The 20,163-nt window shown below is 41.4% G+C and overlaps 1 protein-coding gene across 1 annotated transcript in view; it reads left to right on the plus strand.

Annotated features, from left to right (window-relative positions):
- ALPK2 (alpha kinase 2) overlaps positions 1-19,962 on the plus strand; it is a 44,908-nt gene extending 24,946 nt beyond the window's left edge. Inside the window, exons 6-13 of the mRNA XM_054809074.1 lie at positions 1,436-1,583; positions 4,472-4,599; positions 4,701-4,736; positions 6,854-7,128; positions 7,252-7,340; positions 11,111-11,328; positions 13,132-13,180; positions 19,184-19,962. Coding sequence (XP_054665049.1) covers positions 1,436-1,583; positions 4,472-4,599; positions 4,701-4,736; positions 6,854-7,128; positions 7,252-7,340; positions 11,111-11,328; positions 13,132-13,180; positions 19,184-19,418 — 1,178 coding nt within the window. The 3' untranslated portion in view covers positions 19,419-19,962. The remainder of the gene's footprint in view (positions 1-1,435; positions 1,584-4,471; positions 4,600-4,700; positions 4,737-6,853; positions 7,129-7,251; positions 7,341-11,110; positions 11,329-13,131; positions 13,181-19,183) is intronic.
- The last annotated feature ends 201 nt before the right edge of the window (positions 19,963-20,163 follow it).

Below are 20,163 nucleotides of genomic sequence, written 5' to 3' on the forward strand. Positions count from 1 at the left end.
GAAATGAATGTATGTTTGTACTTTAGAGAATTGTATGGACCTTTGCCCAGCATTATGGGAAGGTTGGTGTGGTTAGTCTGGTACATATATACTCAGTGTTCTCTTTTCTGTTATTTTCAGCTGCGGGAGGGATGACTTAGTGGTTAGGGCAGTTAGTTCTATTTACAGTTCTGTCACATAATGTCTGCGTCATTTTAGCCCTGATTCAGCAAGATTCTTAGGCCTAAGGACTTAAGTGACTGCAAGTTAACCATAGCAGTGAATTCCAGGTGCCTGACCCTTCGAGATGGATGCAGCATTCCTTCAGCATTAGATGGGGAAAGTTAGACGGCTGGAATGAGATCCCTGAGGGAGATGTGTCATGCCAGCTCATTCAGCGTGCAGCAGCTCAGAATTAACACAGTAGGAGACGTAACATCTTGTATTTTACATCCCTTACATCTAGCAAGGATGTCTCACTTGAGCGCAGGGATGTGTCATGATCCCAAAACCTTTCCCTAAGTGTATGCTGATTCACTTACTTTCCAAGTACCCTCCATCCTCCCATTCATGCCATGCCCACGTGCAGAAGACGCTGGAGCATTCTGTGAGCCAGAAAACAAGTCTTAGCAGAGAACCAGGTTATCAGGACCTGCCCCAGACTGGGTAGAGTGCTCTTTTTCTGTAACCTGCGTGACTCTTGGATTTGTTCTGTGCGATGGCCAATATTTAGCAAAAGAGCCATGCACTATGGCTGGAAAGGTAGGGACTTTCCTTAGAGGTGGGAAATTAATCCTTTGAAACTGAAGAGGGAAGCAAAGGCCACTGACATTACCAAATGCAGATATCTAATCACTAAACGTGGGTTCCTCCCTCCAGCTGTGTTTTAGAGGAAATGGTGCCATCACTGCATCTTGCAAAGAGTCTCATCCTGGCAGTGTGCGTTAGGTATGTTCCAAGAACACCTTGGAGACTGAGCATCTCCTGGGACTTAAAGTCTTTTCTCTCAAAGGCTGTGATCAGTTAAAAAAATCTACTAGTTACAAGTATTCAGTTAATATGAATTCTCATTATGTAACCATATGGTATGCTGTACCTTTGTGGTGTCTTTTTTACTGATAAAACCAGCTGGTCATTTAGTCAGAGAGAATGTGTTTTGATGAAGAAATTATTTTATGTTGATGCCTTTTCAGGCTAAAACTTCCCTTGGGTCCTATTCCATAAATTCAAAATATTTTTCCATTGAAAATATTTCCATTGACTGTGCAGGGCACTGAATCAGTCTTTTAAAACCTCCATATTTTAAAGCCTTTTCTTCATCAGAAGAAATCATAATTATTTACAAGTGTTGTCAGATTCATATTCTTAACATCTGCAAATCATTCTGGGATTCCTTCAGAATGCCAAAACAATATCATTATCTTCTAATCCTAAACTGTGGCTCTTCTGTTTCAAGCTCCCAAGCTGCTGAAGAAAATCCAAGCAGAGTTGTTCCCTGACTGCTCTGGAAATATTAAGCTATGCTGTCAATTTGGTCACATTCATAGTGACTCCACCATTACATGGACTAAAGATTCTAAGTTATTAGCTCGACTGCAGAGAAGGTGAGTGAATGTTTCTGAAGGACTGGTAGCTTCTGAATAGCTTTTGGGAAAATATGCCAGTGATTCACTCTTGTACCTGCTAACAGGATTAGTGTGATGGATGCAAAAAAAAAAGTTTAAATAGGGTAATTAAGAAGCATATCTTCACACAGGGCATTAATATTGGTAATTCCTCTCAGCCTATTCATAACCAATCTCATCCAACTTTAAAGTACTGTAAAAGATCAAATTAAGGTTGAGCCTCAGCACCCAGCCAAACAACATAAACACACTTGGTTAATATGCGGGTGGCTGTCTGTCCTTGTGCGGTGGAAGCAAATTGCTGAAACAGCTGACATGCAACGTAGAGCTTGATGTGATTATTCCGCAGTAGCAATACAGACTGGGGGATGAATGGAGTGAGAGAAGCGCTGCAGAGAAGGACTTGGGATACTGGCGGGCAAAAAATTGGACGTGAGCCGGCAATGTGCACTTGCAGCCCAGAATGCCAACCATGTCCTGGGCTGCATCACCAGCAGCATGACCAGCAGGTTGAGGGAGGGGATTCTGCCCCTCTACTCCGCTTTGGTGAGACCCCCCTGTAGTGCTGCATCCAGCTCTGGGGTCCCCAGGACAAGAAGCACACAGAGCTGTTGGAATGAGTCCAGAGGATGCCGAAGGCTGGAGCACCTCTGCTCTGGAGACCTCAGGCTGAGAGAGTTGGGGTGGTTCAGCCTGGAGAAGAGAAGGCTGCGGGGAGACCTTAGAGCCCCTTCCAGTCCTACAGGGGCTCCAGGAAAGCTGGAGAGGGGCTGGTGCCAAGGGCAGGGAGTGACAGGCCAAGGGGAATGGCCTGAAGCTGCAGGAGGGGAGATGGAGATGGGATGTGAGGCAGAAATCCTTCCCTGTGAGGGTGCTGAGGCCCTGGCACAGGGTGCCCAGAGAAGCTGTGGATGCCCCCTCCCTGGCAGGGTTCAAGGCCAGGTTGGATGGGGCTTTGGGCAACCTGGGCTAGTGGAGGGGGTCCCTGCCCATGGCAGGGAGTGGAACTAGATGGGCTGTGAGGTCCCTTCCAACGCAAACCAGTCTGTGAGTCTGATTCTACTTTGAACGTCATATTCGGTATCAAATGGAACTTATAGCTGATTGGCTTCAACGGTGGGAGTTGTATTTAAGGAGGAATGATCTCTCCCCTGAAGCCAGCCAGGTAACCTGACTCTGAGTGTCTAGAGGCAGTGCAATGAGAAGGGTGGAAATAAAAGCTTGTTAAAAGATCGTCAGGATCTTTTCCAGCTTTTCTTAAAACTCCATTTTTGTGAAACGAGTTATTTTTTTCTGCAGCAGTCGTGACATTCTGAGCATATAACTCTTAAAATCTGTTTATAATGTTTCAAAAATACAAAAGTAACATTACCCAAAGCAAAAAAAGAAAAGATTTTTCCATCAGAATGCACAATTCTGCAAAATTGAAGAAGTTTTGGAGGAAGACACCTTCTAAGATGTTCTTCTAAGGGGGAGAAAAATTTGCATGAATTGGTTAAACTTCCCATGTTATTCTGGTTCTTGTTGTTTTAACTATCCTGATTTTGATGACTGTATTACAATACCCATTGCAATATTAGTACATATCATTATCTGGTAAATAATTTTGCAGTGTTTTAACAAATAGTGCAGAGAAATCATATTTATCAGTTTTTGCAGTAAAATATGTGATAACATTAAATATTTGAATTTTAACTTCATAGGATAAATATATTTCAAAGTGTTGGAATGAAAATGAAATATATAACAGAGATTTAGAGTAACAGGGATTCCTAATTACAGTTTTTACTTCATAAACATTCAGTAGAGTTCAGTGGAAATCTCCCTTCCATCACAATCAAAATCTAACTCTTTGTTTGTGTTTACCCAAGCACTGTTTATTCTTTTGGAAATGTACATTGACGTACAGAAGTACATAATCTGGACTGTTTGGTACATCTTAGCTTTTACTTTCAATAGGGGGCATTTATAGGAAATTAGGCAACAAATCTTTAAAGTTTTATTAGCTGTCAGCACATGGAAACATGTATATTGAAAAATACACATTGGTAATAATATTAATATATGCTAAGTAATTTAATTTAGAAACTATTGTTGGATAAATAAGTTCTCCAATGTGCCAAAATGTCATAAAACTTCATGTTGCCAACAGAACTGTGCACACCTTCACTAATTCCCTGCATAAAAGTTTAAAGTATGATAGCTAGGTCTCCTTAATCCCTTGCCTAGATTGTCTGGTTTGCTGACAGATACTTCCATGGACATCCACTGTAGTACGTTGAAACTCTCATGGTCTAAGAGGACTTTTCACTCGGGCATAGCGCTGTTTCAGTGCGGTTTTATTGCGGCCAGAGCCAGCTTGGCTCTGCAGGTGCTGTAACTGCATTCGCATGTCACTGCACCCCTGCTAACAACATCTGCCTCTGACCCATTTGTGAAATTTCATACCTAGACATCAGAGAGTAAATATGTAGCCTGAGAAAAGCAAAGGGGCAGAGAGAGCTAAGTGAGGCATCAGTATTGAGGAACAGCACATAGCATTTTGGGCTTTTATACATTCACACTTTATATATTTGGCCATGATATTGATAGGAATGTTAGAATGCCTTTTGGTGTGATTAAATTATTTTCAGATTTGGTTGAGGTCCTTTTCTCTCAGAATGTAGTAGGATCATCTGTTGTGAAACACATCATAGGCTGAATGCTTCTAAGTAGGGTGGAACAAAATATTTTGTCTACTTGCATCATATTTGAATCAGCCTGCAGTGAGGGACAGAAATTCCAGGGTCAGGAGGAGAGATACATGGAATAATCAGGGAAGATCTTTTAAAAGTATTAATGTGGAAAATTAACATATTCTGTTCCAGTGCTCAGGATGACTCTCCCGTCTCTTTGGCAATAGCTAAAGCCAGTAACAAAGACCAGGGAATGTATTATTGCTGCTTGAATAATATATATGGAAAGGCGACTGCTGAGTTTAACTTGACTTCTGAAGGTAAATCCCAGTTTATAATTTTAATTAATAATAATGACAATGGCAGTTTCCATTCTTTTTTTTTTTTTAACTACAAAATCTGTCTGTTTATTTCCTTGTAGTATTGGGACATCTCTCAAGTTTTCAGAATTGTGAAGGTAAGTACACACATCTGTTTGAATGTGTTCTCAAATCTTTGTTCCTTCTGATTTCCAAATAGAACAAAGGATGGAAAAATATAACCAGACTGAGACATTTTGACAGTTATCCTATGGGAAACTATGGGAATCCCTTGAAGCCATTGAATCAGTATTATGTTTTTGCTAGCTGTCTTTCCCTTTCTGCACTCACCTTTGCTGTACCATCAAAGATAAAATTTGCTTTAATTCATGGGAGTTTTGTAGGTGAAATACCCTCATGTAGGGTGGAATTGTTTGTGCAGGGTGATGGAGTACTCACTGTGACAAACTATTGATTAGAACTTGACTGTGTAACTTCTAGTTAGCTTGATGCACTAGCACTTGACATACAGTAAGCAGTGAAATAGCATTGCATCGCATCATACAGAAACACAGACACACACAGCACTGAAAGCTCTTTTGGCAGAAAAACTAGCCGGTGGTGTTTGAACACATGGTCTTTGCAAGTCACCTGCTATGTAACTTTACTCCAAGAGAAAGATGGGCATGAAGATTTGGAATGCTTTCCCCATATGTTAACTTGTGTTTAATGACAGTTGGCATATGTCTTGCTGGGCTGCAGCTAAAGATAGACAGGGCATTGCAAATCGGTTTATCATTTGTGAACACACTGTACTAATCAAGTACTTCATTTGGCCAATTGATTTTTCTTTCTATTTCTAGAAGAATAAAATTAAACATTTCATTCCATGTTAAAATGAAGACAGGACTTTTAATGTAACAGCACTGTATAAATTTTAGGCAGAGTTAAGGAGCATTCTAATTCTAGCTTTATATGTGCACTGTTTCCTCTGTGTTTCAAAAAGAGGCAATAGCGTACAGAGTCTAAACCAGAGAGAACAACAAAGGGGCACTGGAAGGACTTCATTGCTGCGTAGTGTACACCTTTTGTTCTCCTATTTATCTTTTCCACTAATATTCCGTGAAGTGTGGTGATTAGAGAGACTTGAAGTGCAGTTGGAATTTATTAGTTTCTTTCAGTGCTTAACCTTAACTGTTTCTTTTTCGCCCTATATTTTTTTTCCATTTGTATTCCAGCAATCATTTAAAAGGGTGAAATCCATAACCCTGCTTGATTTCAGCTGTAACAAACTTAGGCATACATTCTTATGCTACTGGTACCTTCAAAATCCACAAGTGGGAGAATAAAATAAATGTTATTGTACCAATTTCTCCTGAATAGAAAGTACTGACATGCTCCTTTATAGAAATGTGGCTCTTCCTCAAAATCACTTAAGAAAAAAAATCTTGTTATTTTCTTCTACCTTTGCTAATGAACGTGTTTTTAAGCTGGTGCTTGCCAGACTGTAAAGAAATAAACACTTTAACATGCCAGTCTGCAGCACTGGAGCTGATGTAGTAAACGTGGTTGGTACTGGGAAAGGCAGGTTTCCGTCATGGTTGTATTGGATAAGGACTGAGACCTCTTTCACCTGAGTGCCTCTACGAACATGCTGGCAAAATCTTTGCCTGAAAAGATTCCAAGCTGAAAGCTAAACCAAGCTCTGGTTGTACCAGCAACTTCTGGCTTTTCTGAAAAGATAGGCTAGCTTCAGAAGAATGTGCTCTGAGCACATTTGGCACAGTAGAACTGTGTTCTACTTTTAAATTCATATCTACATACACTGCTGCACATTAACTTTTTTACTGTCTCTGTCTTTCCCAAAAAAACAGAGTTGGCAGGATCTCTGTATTCCCCCAATGCCTCTTTAGTTCTCAGTCACCTTGACTTGCTTCACATTCATTTGAAGCTCCAGTTTACAACTCCTCTAATAGTTTTAAAACCAGCTTTTGTGGTCTTTACCTCTATTTTTTGTTTGCTATGCTCTGTATTCTCTCTTTACGAACCTGAACTGCCACCTGTCTCCATGCTGGCTTTAGACGGTACAGGCAACAAGCTACATGTAGAGGGACAGGGTCCCAACCCCATATTAACGCAAGTGAGGCCATGTATTCTGTCCGTTGAGCATTTTCTTTAATAGTCTCTGGAGAGATGCATGAGTTCTCCCATGTCCGCCCCTTTCCGTGTAACTGCAGAAGGATGTTGTGCAGAACAGAGTGGCGTTGTGTTTTAGGTGTGGAAGAAATTGAATTCATGCAGCTCATGTTCAGGGAAGATTTCATCAGTGACAGCTATTTTGGTGGGAACCTGCATGGAATTATAGCTACAGAAGAGCTTCACTTCGGTGAAGGCATGCACCGGAAAGCCTTCCGAAGTAAAGTGATGCAAGGCCTCGTGCCGGTGTTCAGTCCTGGCCACCCCTGCGTTCTCAAAGTGCACAATGCTATCACTTATGGGACCAAGAGTAAGGATGATCTCATTCAAAAGAACTACAAACTAGCACTGCAGGTAAGCTTCCCCTGTCCTTTGTAAGCAAGAATTGTGGGGAAAAGCTGTCTTGCAAATATTCAAACAGATGATCTGTTAAATGTTTTGAGTAATACTCCATAGGCATAACTGTTTGTAATATAGGAATGCTATGTCCAAAATACTGCGAGAGAGTATGCAAAGATATATGCAGCTGAAGCGGAACCCTTGGAAGGCTTTGGGGAAGTACCGGAGTGAGTATATATATATATTTTTATATACATATACATGTATGCACATATATATTGTCCTGTGCCACAGCTGCCCGCTGACTGCTTGGAGTGATTATTAAAGAATCATAGAATCATAGAATCATAGAATGGTTTGGGTTGGAAGGGACCTTAAAGATCATCCAGTTCCAACCCCCCTGCTGCGGGCAGGGACACCCTCCACTAGACCACGTTGCCCAAAGCCTCATCCAACCTGGTCTTAAACACTTCCAGGGATGGGGCATCCACAACCTCTCTGGGCAACCTGTGCCAGTGCCTCACCACCCTCACAGTAAAGAATTTCTTTCTAACATCTAATCTCAATCGACCCTCCTTCAGCTTGAACCCATTACCCCTTGTCCTGTCACTACACTCCCTGATAAACAGTCCCTGACCATCTTTCCTGTAGGCTCCCTTCAGATACTGGAAGGCCACAATTAGATCTCCCTGGAGCCTTCTCTTCTCCAGGCTGAACAATCCCAGCTCTCTCAGCCTGTCCTCATAGGAGAGGTGCTCCAGCCCTCTGATCAGCTTCGTGGCCGAAGAAAGAGGAATCCTGAGAACAGTGTTAAAGCTAGAGTCATGACCTAAATGATACCGAGTGGTGACAGAGATTCCATTCTCATTAGGGGAGGATAATAAGAGTAAAGACAGTAAATAGCAGGCAAAAGGCATGAGTTTAATACAAATTTAGAGGGAATTATTCACGTTAGTGAAGTAACACCAGTAGGTGATGCTACTAGCATCGTCTCTGTGAAGTAACAACAGTAGGTGATACTACTAGCATTGTCTAGTAGCAGCAGCCGGGCATAAATCAGACCTTCCAGCTTTCCATTAAAAATGAAATCTTGAGAAATCATGAGCATTCTGAAGCTGGTATGAAGTCACTCCTTAGGCAAGTTTTCTATGTAAAGGGACAGAAAGCTCAACTCTGATTCTAGGTTTTCCCAATGATTGGTTTGTTTCATATCCGAAGTTTTCCTTTTCCTGAATATATGTACATCAGACCAGTAGCTCAATACAGGTTCACCTTTGCCTCTGAAGTGGCACCCTGAAGATTTGGTAATAGATCTTTTTCAAAGGATTTGCTGTTCCAGTGTCAGGCTACTATGTAGACCTGAATTTGCAATGGATGGTTGAAATTCCATCTGCCTTGCTTCAAGGATAAGACCTACATGCTTGACAGCAGGCTAAATCTCCATCTCCCTTTAGATGACACAAGATCTGCTCAGCTGCACTGATTCCCTGAAAAACAGGACCACTTAAAACACAGGCTCTGGAATAATTCCTTAAAGCAACCTTTTCAGGATTAGAAATAGTGATGGAGATGGCAGTTAAATCTTTCAGGGAAAATATTTGTGCGTCAGCTTCTTTTCTGGAAATCTATTGCTCTTGGTAAAATTTGTGTTTGAGAGATTTCTGTAGGCATGGAATATAACCTCTAGTTTTGATATAAGAGAGAGACTGAGCATGTACCCTATGAAAACTAGAAGTCTGGTGCAAATAACAGGCACATGGAACGTTCAGATCTGGTGCTTTATTCTAAACAATTGGCTGGAAGGCAGCAGCTAGGAGCGAAAAGAGATGATGTGCATATGCTTTTGGTTTGCTTTTTAATTTCAAAACTTTAAGGCTAGATTCCTTTGTTCTAGCCAGCCCTTGTCAGACCAAACTTGTATTTAAAAGAGGGTATATTCCTTGCAACACTTTATAAGAGAAATAGAGCAAGAGGAAAGTCGCCCACATTCTCCACAATTAGCTTTAAAGCTACAGCCTTAGCCTTTCTGTGCACGTTTGACTGTAGGAGGAAGCTGGGGAGAGGATGAAGAAAGCACTGCCCTGTAATAGTCAGCGGCCTGGCAGCTAGACATTTATAGCAGGGCAGGAGCGGGGGGGAGAGAGAGAGATTCTATGGTCTTGAGGTTACTTAGGATACTTCCACAGTGGAGTAGTACTAACATTTCTGTTAACCAGTGACCCACTTATTTTCCCTTCAGTGTGCAGTAATAGGAATCTATATGGATGTTTATGTACTAGAAAAACTGTTCAGTTTAATGATACTGGTAGAGTTAAGCTGTTATACCTTGAGTGAGTAGTTTAAAACTAGATAAGTGCCTACAGCTGCGGCGATTGTTCCTTAGAAAGAGAACAACTACTGGTACGAAGGCCATTTGTACCAGTGTGTACTGCATGTGCTATAACCATAAGGGTAAAATGTCACAACAAATAAATTAATGGTGTCAGTAAAGCTTGATTGTGGACTAGGACTGGAAGACTTATACAGAAGTGCTCTGGTTATATGTGGTTCTCTGTCCCATGACTAATTCTTCTAGACCTCCTTTCAGTGTTCACAGAGCACATATGTACATTCATAATTCTGCCATTTCTGGAATCCAGCGCAAGTGTGTCTGGAAGCAACTTAGAGCAATACCCCTTTGGCAGTGTTGCTCTAAGAGATTAGACTGTTTGTAAGAAAGCAAGTAACTAAAAATGTGTTTTCTGGTGACAGTCATTTCCCCCATTTGTTCTGAGATACTGCTGGGAGCTCTTGTGAGCTAGCTGATAAAATACAGTTATGTTCTGTTACCAGCTCCAGCTGAATGGCTTTCCAAAATGACCGTATCTCAGAGCAGTATTAAATTCCACTCTGGTATACACTGATATCTCTTTTTTATTTAAAGTTTTAATTTTGGAGATTTATACTGTAGCATCAGTGTGCTGCCTAACAACAGTGTTTTTCCAGTGGAAGTACAAACAGAAGAAGACGCTCTGTGAGGTAGAACACTGCTTTCCAGGCAGCAGGAACTTTGGTAACCAAGAAGTTCATGTTGCCAGTGAGACAGATACTTTCCTCCAGACTATTGTCATTATCACTTCACATTCAGTCTTTCTCTCTCGGAAGACCATGAAACCCCAAGCAAAATTTTATTTGATATTGGATGTGAGTTTTTAGCATGGTGCATCTTTAGACATAAATGGACCTAGCCTGTATTCCTACAAAAGTTTGTAAGTCATTCTGGCTAAACTAGCTCAATTTCTAAATGAATAAAATGAGACAAATTTTGTCAAGTTTGCAGTTTTCTGAAAACTTCATACAGAACTAGCTGAAGTTTTCTGACCTGGATCCAAACTTTGCCAAAGCCCAAGAATCTTCAGATTCTAGATGTTCACTCAGGCCAACTTGTCTTGAGAATCTGATGATCTTTCCAGAGACTTTCTTGTTTTCTCTTACTTTTTGGTGAAGTAGTTGCTTTGTATTTTCATTATCAAAAGTGTTTGCTAATTTTGGATGTGTCAAGTTTTAGAAGTCTAGTCTGAGAAATCCTCCACTTACATTGATCTTGGGCAAAGCTCTTTCTGGAGTGGATCAAATTTGCAGGTGCTTAACACCTCAGAAAGACTGAATCATGTATTAGTCAGACTGAGCAGCTAAAGCAGTGACACTCCAAAATAAGCAAGTGCCCTTTATTCTGCAGAGTTTAGGTTTTGGGATGTAGTAGGACAACATCAGAAAGTATGCTTCGAAAAAGTTTACATCTGAGTAATTAATACAAGGAAATAAGTACATAGAGGATAATGCGATTATGTTCTAGAGCTACCTAGAAGATCCGAATCTTATCCAGATGTCTCCTGGCTTGGTTTAGACTTGGTAGCTGTTCATTCCCTCTCTGATATCACTGGCCACTTTGTCTGTTTCTTAGTCCTTCATTGACAGAACTCTCTGGATTTTATTAATTCTTGTCCCTTGATTTCAGGATCATTCCTATTTTTCTTGTTCATCGCCCTGCTAATAACATCCCCTATGCAACAGTGGAGGAGGAGCTGGTTGGGGAATTTGTGAAATACTCTGTCAGGGATGGCAAGGAAGTAAATTTCCTGAGAAGAGACTCGGAGGCTGGCCAGAAGTGTTGCACCTTCCAGCACTGGGTGTACGAGAAGACCAATGGGAGCTTGCTTGTCACAGACCTGCAAGGTGAGTTGTCTGAGTGGGGGCAATAAAATGGCTTTCCCACGATATAGGCTGTGACCACTCACAGTCAGTCCCAGTAACTGCAGAACTTGCAGAGGCTTATTTCTGAGCAATGTTATTCTTGGCTTTCTGTGTCCTGTTGGCACTGCTGAATGTGCTCCTTCCAGAACCTTGGAAAGGGCAGAGTCTTCTCCAGATGTGGACAGTACCCACAAGATAGGAGTGTTAGGATATATTACTTTCTCACCTCTTTCAAGTGCACTATGTTTGGTTTTGTGTGTTATACCTAGGGAATAGAAAGACCTTAATTAATTGCCTGCTGTGGCAGCAGGGGCAAACATGAACTAACTTATGCAGTATTCTGATGTTTATCTAATCAGCAGAGAAAGGGATATTTTACCTCTTTTATGTTCTTGTAATAAGACAGTCTGGAAAAGAAAAAACAAATCTTGGACTCTTAACGGGAAAGTTGTTCTTCCATGTGTCCCCTTAGTAAATCACGACACTCAGTATGAGTCAAGTCTGGCTTATTGTCTCTCAGGTTAGTGAAATGTCTTGTGAATTAAAGGCTTCCGTTGTTAATAACATCCTAGCCCTTCACTTTTTCTGGTATTTAAATACTTACCAACAATCTCTGAACAGTGGCATGCTCCACATTCAGGTTTGAAGAAACATGTTCCTTCAAAAAAAATGAACAGCGAAGAAATGCCCTCCTCGCATTTACAAAATGCTGCCCTTATGCTCCTGCGTGCGACTCCTCCTGACTGCTGAAATGCTGGGCCTGTACTCAACACAGTATGCATAGATGTATTTGAAACAGAGACAGACAGACCCTTGTTAAAGAAAACCAAAGGAAGGTGGAATCTTAGAAAATATCCCATATTCTCTAACAAGAGAAGGCAGGAAAATTAGCAACAAGGCATCTAAACAAGACCCCTGAAGTAATTTAAAGGGAGAAGAAGGAACAAAATCCTAGCCTGAGGGAAGCACAGCAGAAATGGTATCTGAGCCTCTATAATGACTGCTGCCATAAAGGACAATATACCTGCTGCTGTTGAAGAGAAACAGCCTTCCTCTCTGATCCTCTTCTCATTTGAGTATGTAGGCTGCATTTTTCAGGCATACCAGTTGAGATTTCTGAGGGTGTTCTCCAAGGAAAATGGTCTTCAGACCATCATTTTCCTGTACAGAAAGAATTGCACTCTACAGGACTGGTTTTTGCCTATAAAAAGTCAACAAAGAGACAAGTTAAAAAGCCCAAGTTTTTTGGAAATACTGAATAAGACAGGTATTTTGGATCTCTCACCTAAAAAGTAAAAATAAGGTTGACTGACCTATTGCTATTTGATTAGCAAAGCAAATATGCAACTCCTACTGATAAACGTAGTAGTCCAAGTTTGCAAAGCATCAAAACCACAAACCCCATAAATAAACATACACATCTCAGGGCAGGTGCATAAATAGTGATTTTGTATGTTTCTTAAAATGCAGTCATCAAAGTGTAGTCCTTCCTTCCCCCCCACTGGCTGTCCAGCACAGGAAACAAGTTATGCTCTATTTATCACATTGCTATCTGTAAACTACTGGTATGAGACTGACTTTTAGAAATTGCTAGTGATACAGAGCACAAACATCCTATTTTTAATTTGGGTACTTTAAAATATTTTGAAGAAATGGTGACAAATAATTAAAAACATGAATCAATAAGTAATAGTTAATGCCTCTATGTATGGTGCTCTTGAATCTGAAGATATTCCTAGAAATTCTAGTGTAACATAAGCTCTCTGTTTCCTTGATGTGTTGTAGGTGTAGGAATGAAGTTAACTGACGTTGGCATAGCAACACTGGCCAAAGGGTGAGTGAAAAATTATTTCTCAACAGCATGGGTTTGCTTTACACATCAATCTCTTCACAGTGTAAATATGTTGGGGGAGGGTGTACTGGAAATTTATTCTTGCTTTAACTTTGGAAGAAAACAGTCCTCATCTGACTCCTTTAACTTCTTTTTGTTCATATTTATGAGAACCCACCTATACGGGAAGCACATTTATTTTGTTCTAAAAGGATGGGGCTACACTGTAGATTGGGCTTTGCTTTTCCTTCATGCCTCCCTTAAAACAGGCTTATTCAAAGGGCATTTCAAGAGTGAAATCAAGGTCTCTGGTGACTTACAAGCAAGGAACGCATTTTACTTGGCACATCAGCTGGAGGAAGGTAGGGCTGAAACTGTGGGGCCAACTCTGGCTCCAGCCTGGGGTACAATGAAAGACCTGGTGTTTGTGCTGTCCAGAGCTGCTGAGCGTAGAGGAAATACCTCAAACCCCAGCATGCTGTTGGAGCCAGAGCTCCAGCTGGCCTTGCACTCACTAGCACCTGCCCCAGCAAATGCAAATACAAGTGCTTATACCTATCTAGCCCTATTACTAGAGCCCGCTGCCAGTAGCCAAGGTGACCCTTCTCCCCTCCTACTCTGCCACTGGAAGAAGAAAGAATATCTACTACAGTACTGTGGGAACTAGGGAAGTAGATGCCCTGAAAGGGGCCAAAGTTTATATTGCCCCTTCTGCAAGGAATTTGCTGGGACTGCATGAGGGAACACAGCTGAAATCCCTCTTGCAGCCAGCAAAAGTGCCAAAGCTTTAGAATATGCGTTTACGACACAAGCTTTTGTAAAGACTTCCCGGTTTAAAACTCTCTGAGTTACTTTTCTTCCTGTAGCAGGCAGTGACCGTAAGCTTATCTTGAGCCCGTGTTCTTGTCAGCTGCATGGGTGGAGAGATGTCTGTTTAGCTTTGTATAGGCTGCTTATCTGATAAAAAAGGAAATGTGTTAAGGGGTTTGATGGTATCTCTTTCCCTCAGGAGGGAGAACATACATAGTCCTACTTACCTAAAAAATAGGATATGATACTGTTATGATTTTAACTGTATTGTTAGAGAAGATACAAACCTGATTTTTCGGTGTAATTCCCTACAGAAATTCCCACAGTTTCCTCAACTTCTCTTTGCAGAGGTAATGTCCTCACTGATCACAGACAGGTCCTCTGCCTCCAATTCTTCTAAGCCTGGGCCAATCACATCAAGGCAAACCAAAAATATCCTTGGGAAATGCTTCTGTGATCCTTGATGAATGGAAAAACATTGCTGCTGTTCCTGGTTGGAACAATTAAATTAAATACAATTCTAATTTCACTCTAAGATAAAACTTGTGATCAGGGGTAAAATAGAGTGAAAAAAATCCATTTCCCCCACCTTGCCATGCTCATAGTGTAATCAAGCTTGCAAATAATCTAATGTCATAGTACAAACTCTTATTCATGAATTTGCGAAAGCAAATATGGCAACTGTCATGAATTATTCATGGCCATTATTTATCCCCTGGTGGTTCTTGTAAGCCAAGCACAATAAACAGCATATATTAAAATTTTGTACCTACATTCAGCATTGCTCATTGCTGTTTATGATTTTTTGTGGGGTCCAGACTCATATTCCAAGTCTGAACAAGCGTTTCTGGATGACCATTTATGTACCTTTTGTGTTCATCTTCCCCTCCTTCCTGTAGAGGCTGTGGAGAGATTGATGTTTTCAACAATTAACACTCTTCAAAGTATTTTTGATCTTTTATCCTCTCTATGTCTGTTTTACCAGTGAATTGGAAACCAAAGGGCCAAAAAGGGTCATTTATTCAGTGCGCTGAAGTAGCTGCAATACAGTTTCTGTCAGTAGAGGGCAAAGCCTCACTAGAAACCGAAAAGCCTGGAACGTGTTTTTCATTTAGCCACTGGGGCGCACCAGAGTCAGGCAATCAATCCTTTGAATAAGCGATTTCGTAGATTCTTTGGCGAACCTAAACAAAAATAATACAACACAGTGACTGGCGTCTAAGTGCAAACAGTGAGCCGGTTTAGAAGCTGTGCGCGAGTGCCCAGATATTTATCCAAGAATGGTAAACACAAAGATGAAGGAATCAGGAACACAGTGACCCACGGTCATGATGATTAACAGGAGTGCTGTTTGCCAAATCTGCATCTGAAAGAAAGGGCGTTGACAAATTTAGTTTTACTCAGCATGGCAACGAGGCATTGGGGAGTTGAAGCCTGGGGACAGATCCAGCATTGCCCTGTCAGATTTAAGGAAGATTTGGTTTGGGCCAACCCCCAACTGTCAAGTTTGGGAGATGGAATTCTGTCCGGGTTTTATTTATCAATCATCTAGCCAGTGAATTAATAGTGCGTGCTGTGCAAAATAACAGATTTGTATTTTTCAAGGCTTGGAATGGTCAGTGGTTTGGTGTTACTGAACACAAAACATATGAGCGCAGTAGGGACTGTACAATTTATAAGCCATTTGCTAATGGAGACCTTCCCCCACTTACACATACCACAAGCTATAACAGCACAGAATGGTTTGAATTAAGCTCACAAGTCCTGCCAAATTACAGCAGAGCTACGGTCATTGGGTCTGACCAGAACAAATGATGCAGGCTGGAAGCACGCAAGAGGGACTCTGTGGAAGCAGTGAATAGCAAACAGCAAACAGCTGGGAGAACTCTGATGCACAGCTTTGGTCTCACATCTGTACATTAGTTTTTCTGTGGCCCACTATAAGACCTGGGGAAGTCTGCACACTGCAGAGCCAAACCAGGCTCATTCATGCCTTGTCCATTTCCAAAATGGACAAGGAGTGTTACCTGGGCCACATCTGTAGCCACAAGATCAAATGCAAACCTATTCTTTTAGGAGAATGGAAATGAGGATGGCTTGATTTAGAAGCAAAGATAGTAAAATAAAAATAATGACGTGTTTTTAATATAAATGTTCTGTCTCCTGTTCACAAGATATTTATGCTCTTACTTTTACTGCAAATATTTCTGGCATTTGTTAAATTTTAAAGCTAAAGTTAGTTAGCAGAACATTCAATTGTTCATTAAAGTGGCTCTTACTCATAGTATCATCTGAGCAAATGCTGCTGTTTCTGCTCTTTGTTTAGATGTTCCTTCAAAGACATGCAGGAAGTGACAAATACCAATACAGATAGGAGAGCCATTTAGACAGACTTCTATTTACTTCATGAGAAAAGTGATTTTTTTTTAGCTTAACTTTTTATTTCCAAGATGGATTCTTGGATTTCCAAGAAATGACTATTATCAGAATTTTATAGCATGAGAAAAACACATGAAGAAATTTTCTTCAGCTGCAACAAAATGGCAAGAACAAAAACAGAGCAAGAGAAAGAGCGCACAGTCATTTTGTAACCACAAATTAAAATAGCCAGTATACAGTGCAGTGAAACTTCTCACCTAATTTATAGCCATGGAGGTTACTTATGGTTAATATTTCTGCCAGAACACACCTACCCTAAGCGCAGGAGAAATGCCTCTCAATCAATCTTGCAGCAGAAATGGAGAAAGTCAGCTACCCGAGCAAGCAGATGCTCCCCAGGGCTGACGGCCAAGGAGCCTTGTCTCCTTGGCCGTTGGCAGCTGCCACTGCGTTACACACTGCTGCAACACCCAGCAAGTACACACCAGTGACACACCATGACAATGGACCGTGCTGTAGCAACAGCTCTTGCTGCCACTGGCCTTCACTGGAAAGACCCAATGGTTAATTGAATATTCATGACAAATTAATCAAAGTATTTTGGGCTGAGTTATTGCTCTTTGCTGGCGGTGCATTGCTCTGCTGTAACTAGTTTCTGGAGTCAGGATCAGTGCTTCATATAAAGAGATTTTCTTGCTGAGCACAGGCATGTTTGCCCATGGAACTTAGGTTCTGCTGATGTGTCTGGAGCGTACACCTGGTGGCTCCAGGAAAGGAGCTTGAGTATAAAATCTCAGGTCTATTATTTCTCCAAAGGAGCGAGAGAACAGTTCGTTCTCTTGCTGAGCTCCAGGGTACAGTCCTGAAGTAACAATGGCACTCCTCAAACTTCCTTTGGGTAAACAAGCACATAACTTACTTGGAGAGGAGAGGAGAAAAAAAATTCTTAACCCTTTGAGGTTCATCTGTCAGTTTATAGCACACTAGCCGAGTGGTTTCTCTAGAGAAGGGCAGTCTTACTGCCTGTGGGTAACCTTGTCTGGTATGAGTAGCTTCACATGACAAATAGTAGTAAAACCCATTTGGAGCTTTATTTCATTGAAATACATATTTAACATTCAAAACCTCTGATTTCAAAGAAGAATCTGAAAATGAAAGCAAAAAGGACTCCTAAATACTTATGATGAGAAAGTTGAACTCCCAAATAGTTTTTATTATTTAATTAACCACCAGCAATAATTTAATTCCTTAGAAGATTAAAGTCTGCTGTTCACCTTCCAGTTATCTGCAAAGTGTTCATCATCATGGCTGTGATAGCTCGTCCAAAAGACTTTGGGGTCCATCTTCCCTCGGCAGGCAATTGTGCCAGTGCTTAAAAGCAGCAGCAAAATGTACAGATGACTCTTTTTGGCTGCAAGAGGGCCTGCCAGTATACATTACCAGTTTGGTACGTGCCCACATAAACATTTACCTTTTAGATATACTAGAGAAACTTTCAGATTTGCATCATCCACCGAAGAGCTTGCTTTCCTCCTAGGCTGGAATTACTGATGCTAAGGAAAGCAGTCAGCCTGAGGTTTCAAATTCTCTATTTCTTCTCTGTAGAGGAACTCTAGAGATGCAAAATAGGACAGTTAGATCTAAATGGAGGCAGATAGCATCCCCTTTTGTTGCAAGGTATTTTATTGTATCTTCAGCACTGGCACCATTCTTTTGTAGAAGAAAATTTGGCAAACTATGTTGCAATAAAGATGCTTATCTGTCAGAAAGAGTTTGACCTTCTCAGAGCAACAGTGTTGTCTTTAGCACTATGCAATCTGCATGAGGAAAGGAGTTCTCTGGCATGCTGTGCAGTGAGCCTGTTGTGTTAATTTCAGTGCTAAATCTTGTTAGTTTGTTTGGTTTGCATGCAGTGATACTCACACTTCACATCTGAGGACTTTGTATGTCCAGTGAACCAAGGAATAGGGTAGACCGTGCACTTGTTAAGGTTACCGAAAAACGAGAGGAGCACCCTGGCCTTTCTTCTCCCTTCTCCATCCTGGTAATTTGCCCAAAAATGACTCCTTTAAAAAGCAGATGCAGCTTTTAAAAAAACCTGATGCACCTTAAAAAGCAGGCACCAGAAGGAATGTTGGCAACCAGCGGCAGGGTGAGGAGCAGAGGGGTGCACGTGCTCTGGCTTCTCCCTGGCTTTGCTAGCCCACTGAGGAAGGGAGAGGCAGCAGTGGGCGATATGGTAGTGGCTTGGGAACGGTGAAGGCTGGACGAGACTGCCTTCCTCTGGAATGCTCCTTGCATCCTTCTTCCCCTAGGGGCTTGGCTCCATGAGGTCTTGTATTCGAGCCTGGGGGAGGGAGGAGTGTAGCGCACAAGTGTTGTACATGTTTGGATGAAAACAGCTTCTGGTTCTAACAACACCTGTGCAGCAACCTTGTCTCTTCCTGATAAGTCAAAAGACCTGTTTAAAGAGAATGATGTAGAATGGATTTCATTTATATATTACTGAGACAACGTTAGCCAGCAGACAATTATATTCCCAACTAAATCAAATGAAAAATCGCAGCAGGACACAGACCACAGAACTATGCCTCTTTAACCCTTTCCCTGTTCTGTCACTACTTATTACCCGGTTTCCTTCACCTCTCAATGGCTTGGGTTGATTTTCTGTGACAGTGCTTCTCAAAACAGCATGGGTGGAAGGGACTTGCTTAATGTTTTCAAGTTGCTTATGAGTCAACAGTCATACTCTGCCTCCCTATGCTGAAAATGAATCTTGAAATCCTATTTGGCTTTTTTTTTTCTTTGTTGCTACAGATACAAAGGTTTTAAAGGCAACTGCTCGATTTCCTTCATTGAGCAGTTCAGAGCCCTCCACCAGTGCAATAAGTACTGTGAGATGCTGGGGCTGAACTCTCTCCGAACCACTCATCAAAAACAGAGGAAAGCAACATCCATGAAAAGCAAAAATCTTCCAAACTCATCGACTATAAAGAAAACAGTGCCCAAGAAAGCAAGAGAACCTAGAGACTTCATTTCTTCACAGCACTGAGTTGCACTGTCCCATCTTGTGAAAACTCCTCTCGAGGATACGTAGTAGTGATAGGCACCAATGACCGGAGGAGGGAGGGGGGCATAACTTTAGTCTTTTGCCTTATGACATCATTTTGAAGTTCATCCTGATGCTGATGCCAGCAGCAAAGAAAGGAGCTGATTCTATGGTCTCAGTACCTGACGTTTAACACCAGGGCAAGGTTTTGAAGACAAACTAAGCCGTCTGCCAGGAGTATCTTACAACCCTTCTGTGTGTTGGTACCTGCACATTTTGAGTCTTGGACACTGAGTGCACCACAGGTCACTGGAAAACATCTTCCCTTCTATGTGGCTGTGGCTCTGCCCCTGTGGTTTCAGCTGCTATGTAAACATCAGTATATTTAACATGCCACTTAGTAAAAGTTTTGCACAGTATTATTGCTCAGGCTGCTATAGAAAAATAGTTTTCTTTCCCAGATTTTTGCATCTTGTAATCCTACTATAATCCTATTCTTGTAGTTTTTTCTCCCACTTACATGTCTTTTAATACAAGACAAAGCCATTCATGGTTGGACATATCTGTCTTCTGCCCCCCCGCCCCCGCAAATTAGCTAGCATCTTTAAGGTCCTCACAAAGTGATGTCATCAGCTTAAAGATGAGCAACTTGTGTGACTCACCATAGAATTTCTTGCTTTCCATGCAAACTTCCCTGAAACTTCAGCGAACCCCATGGCACAGTACTGTTGTGCTTGCACCGATCCTA

Source organism: Grus americana, chromosome Z (assembly GCF_028858705.1).
Source record: "Grus americana isolate bGruAme1 chromosome Z, bGruAme1.mat, whole genome shotgun sequence".
NCBI classification, from domain to species: Eukaryota; Metazoa; Chordata; class Aves; order Gruiformes; family Gruidae; genus Grus; species Grus americana.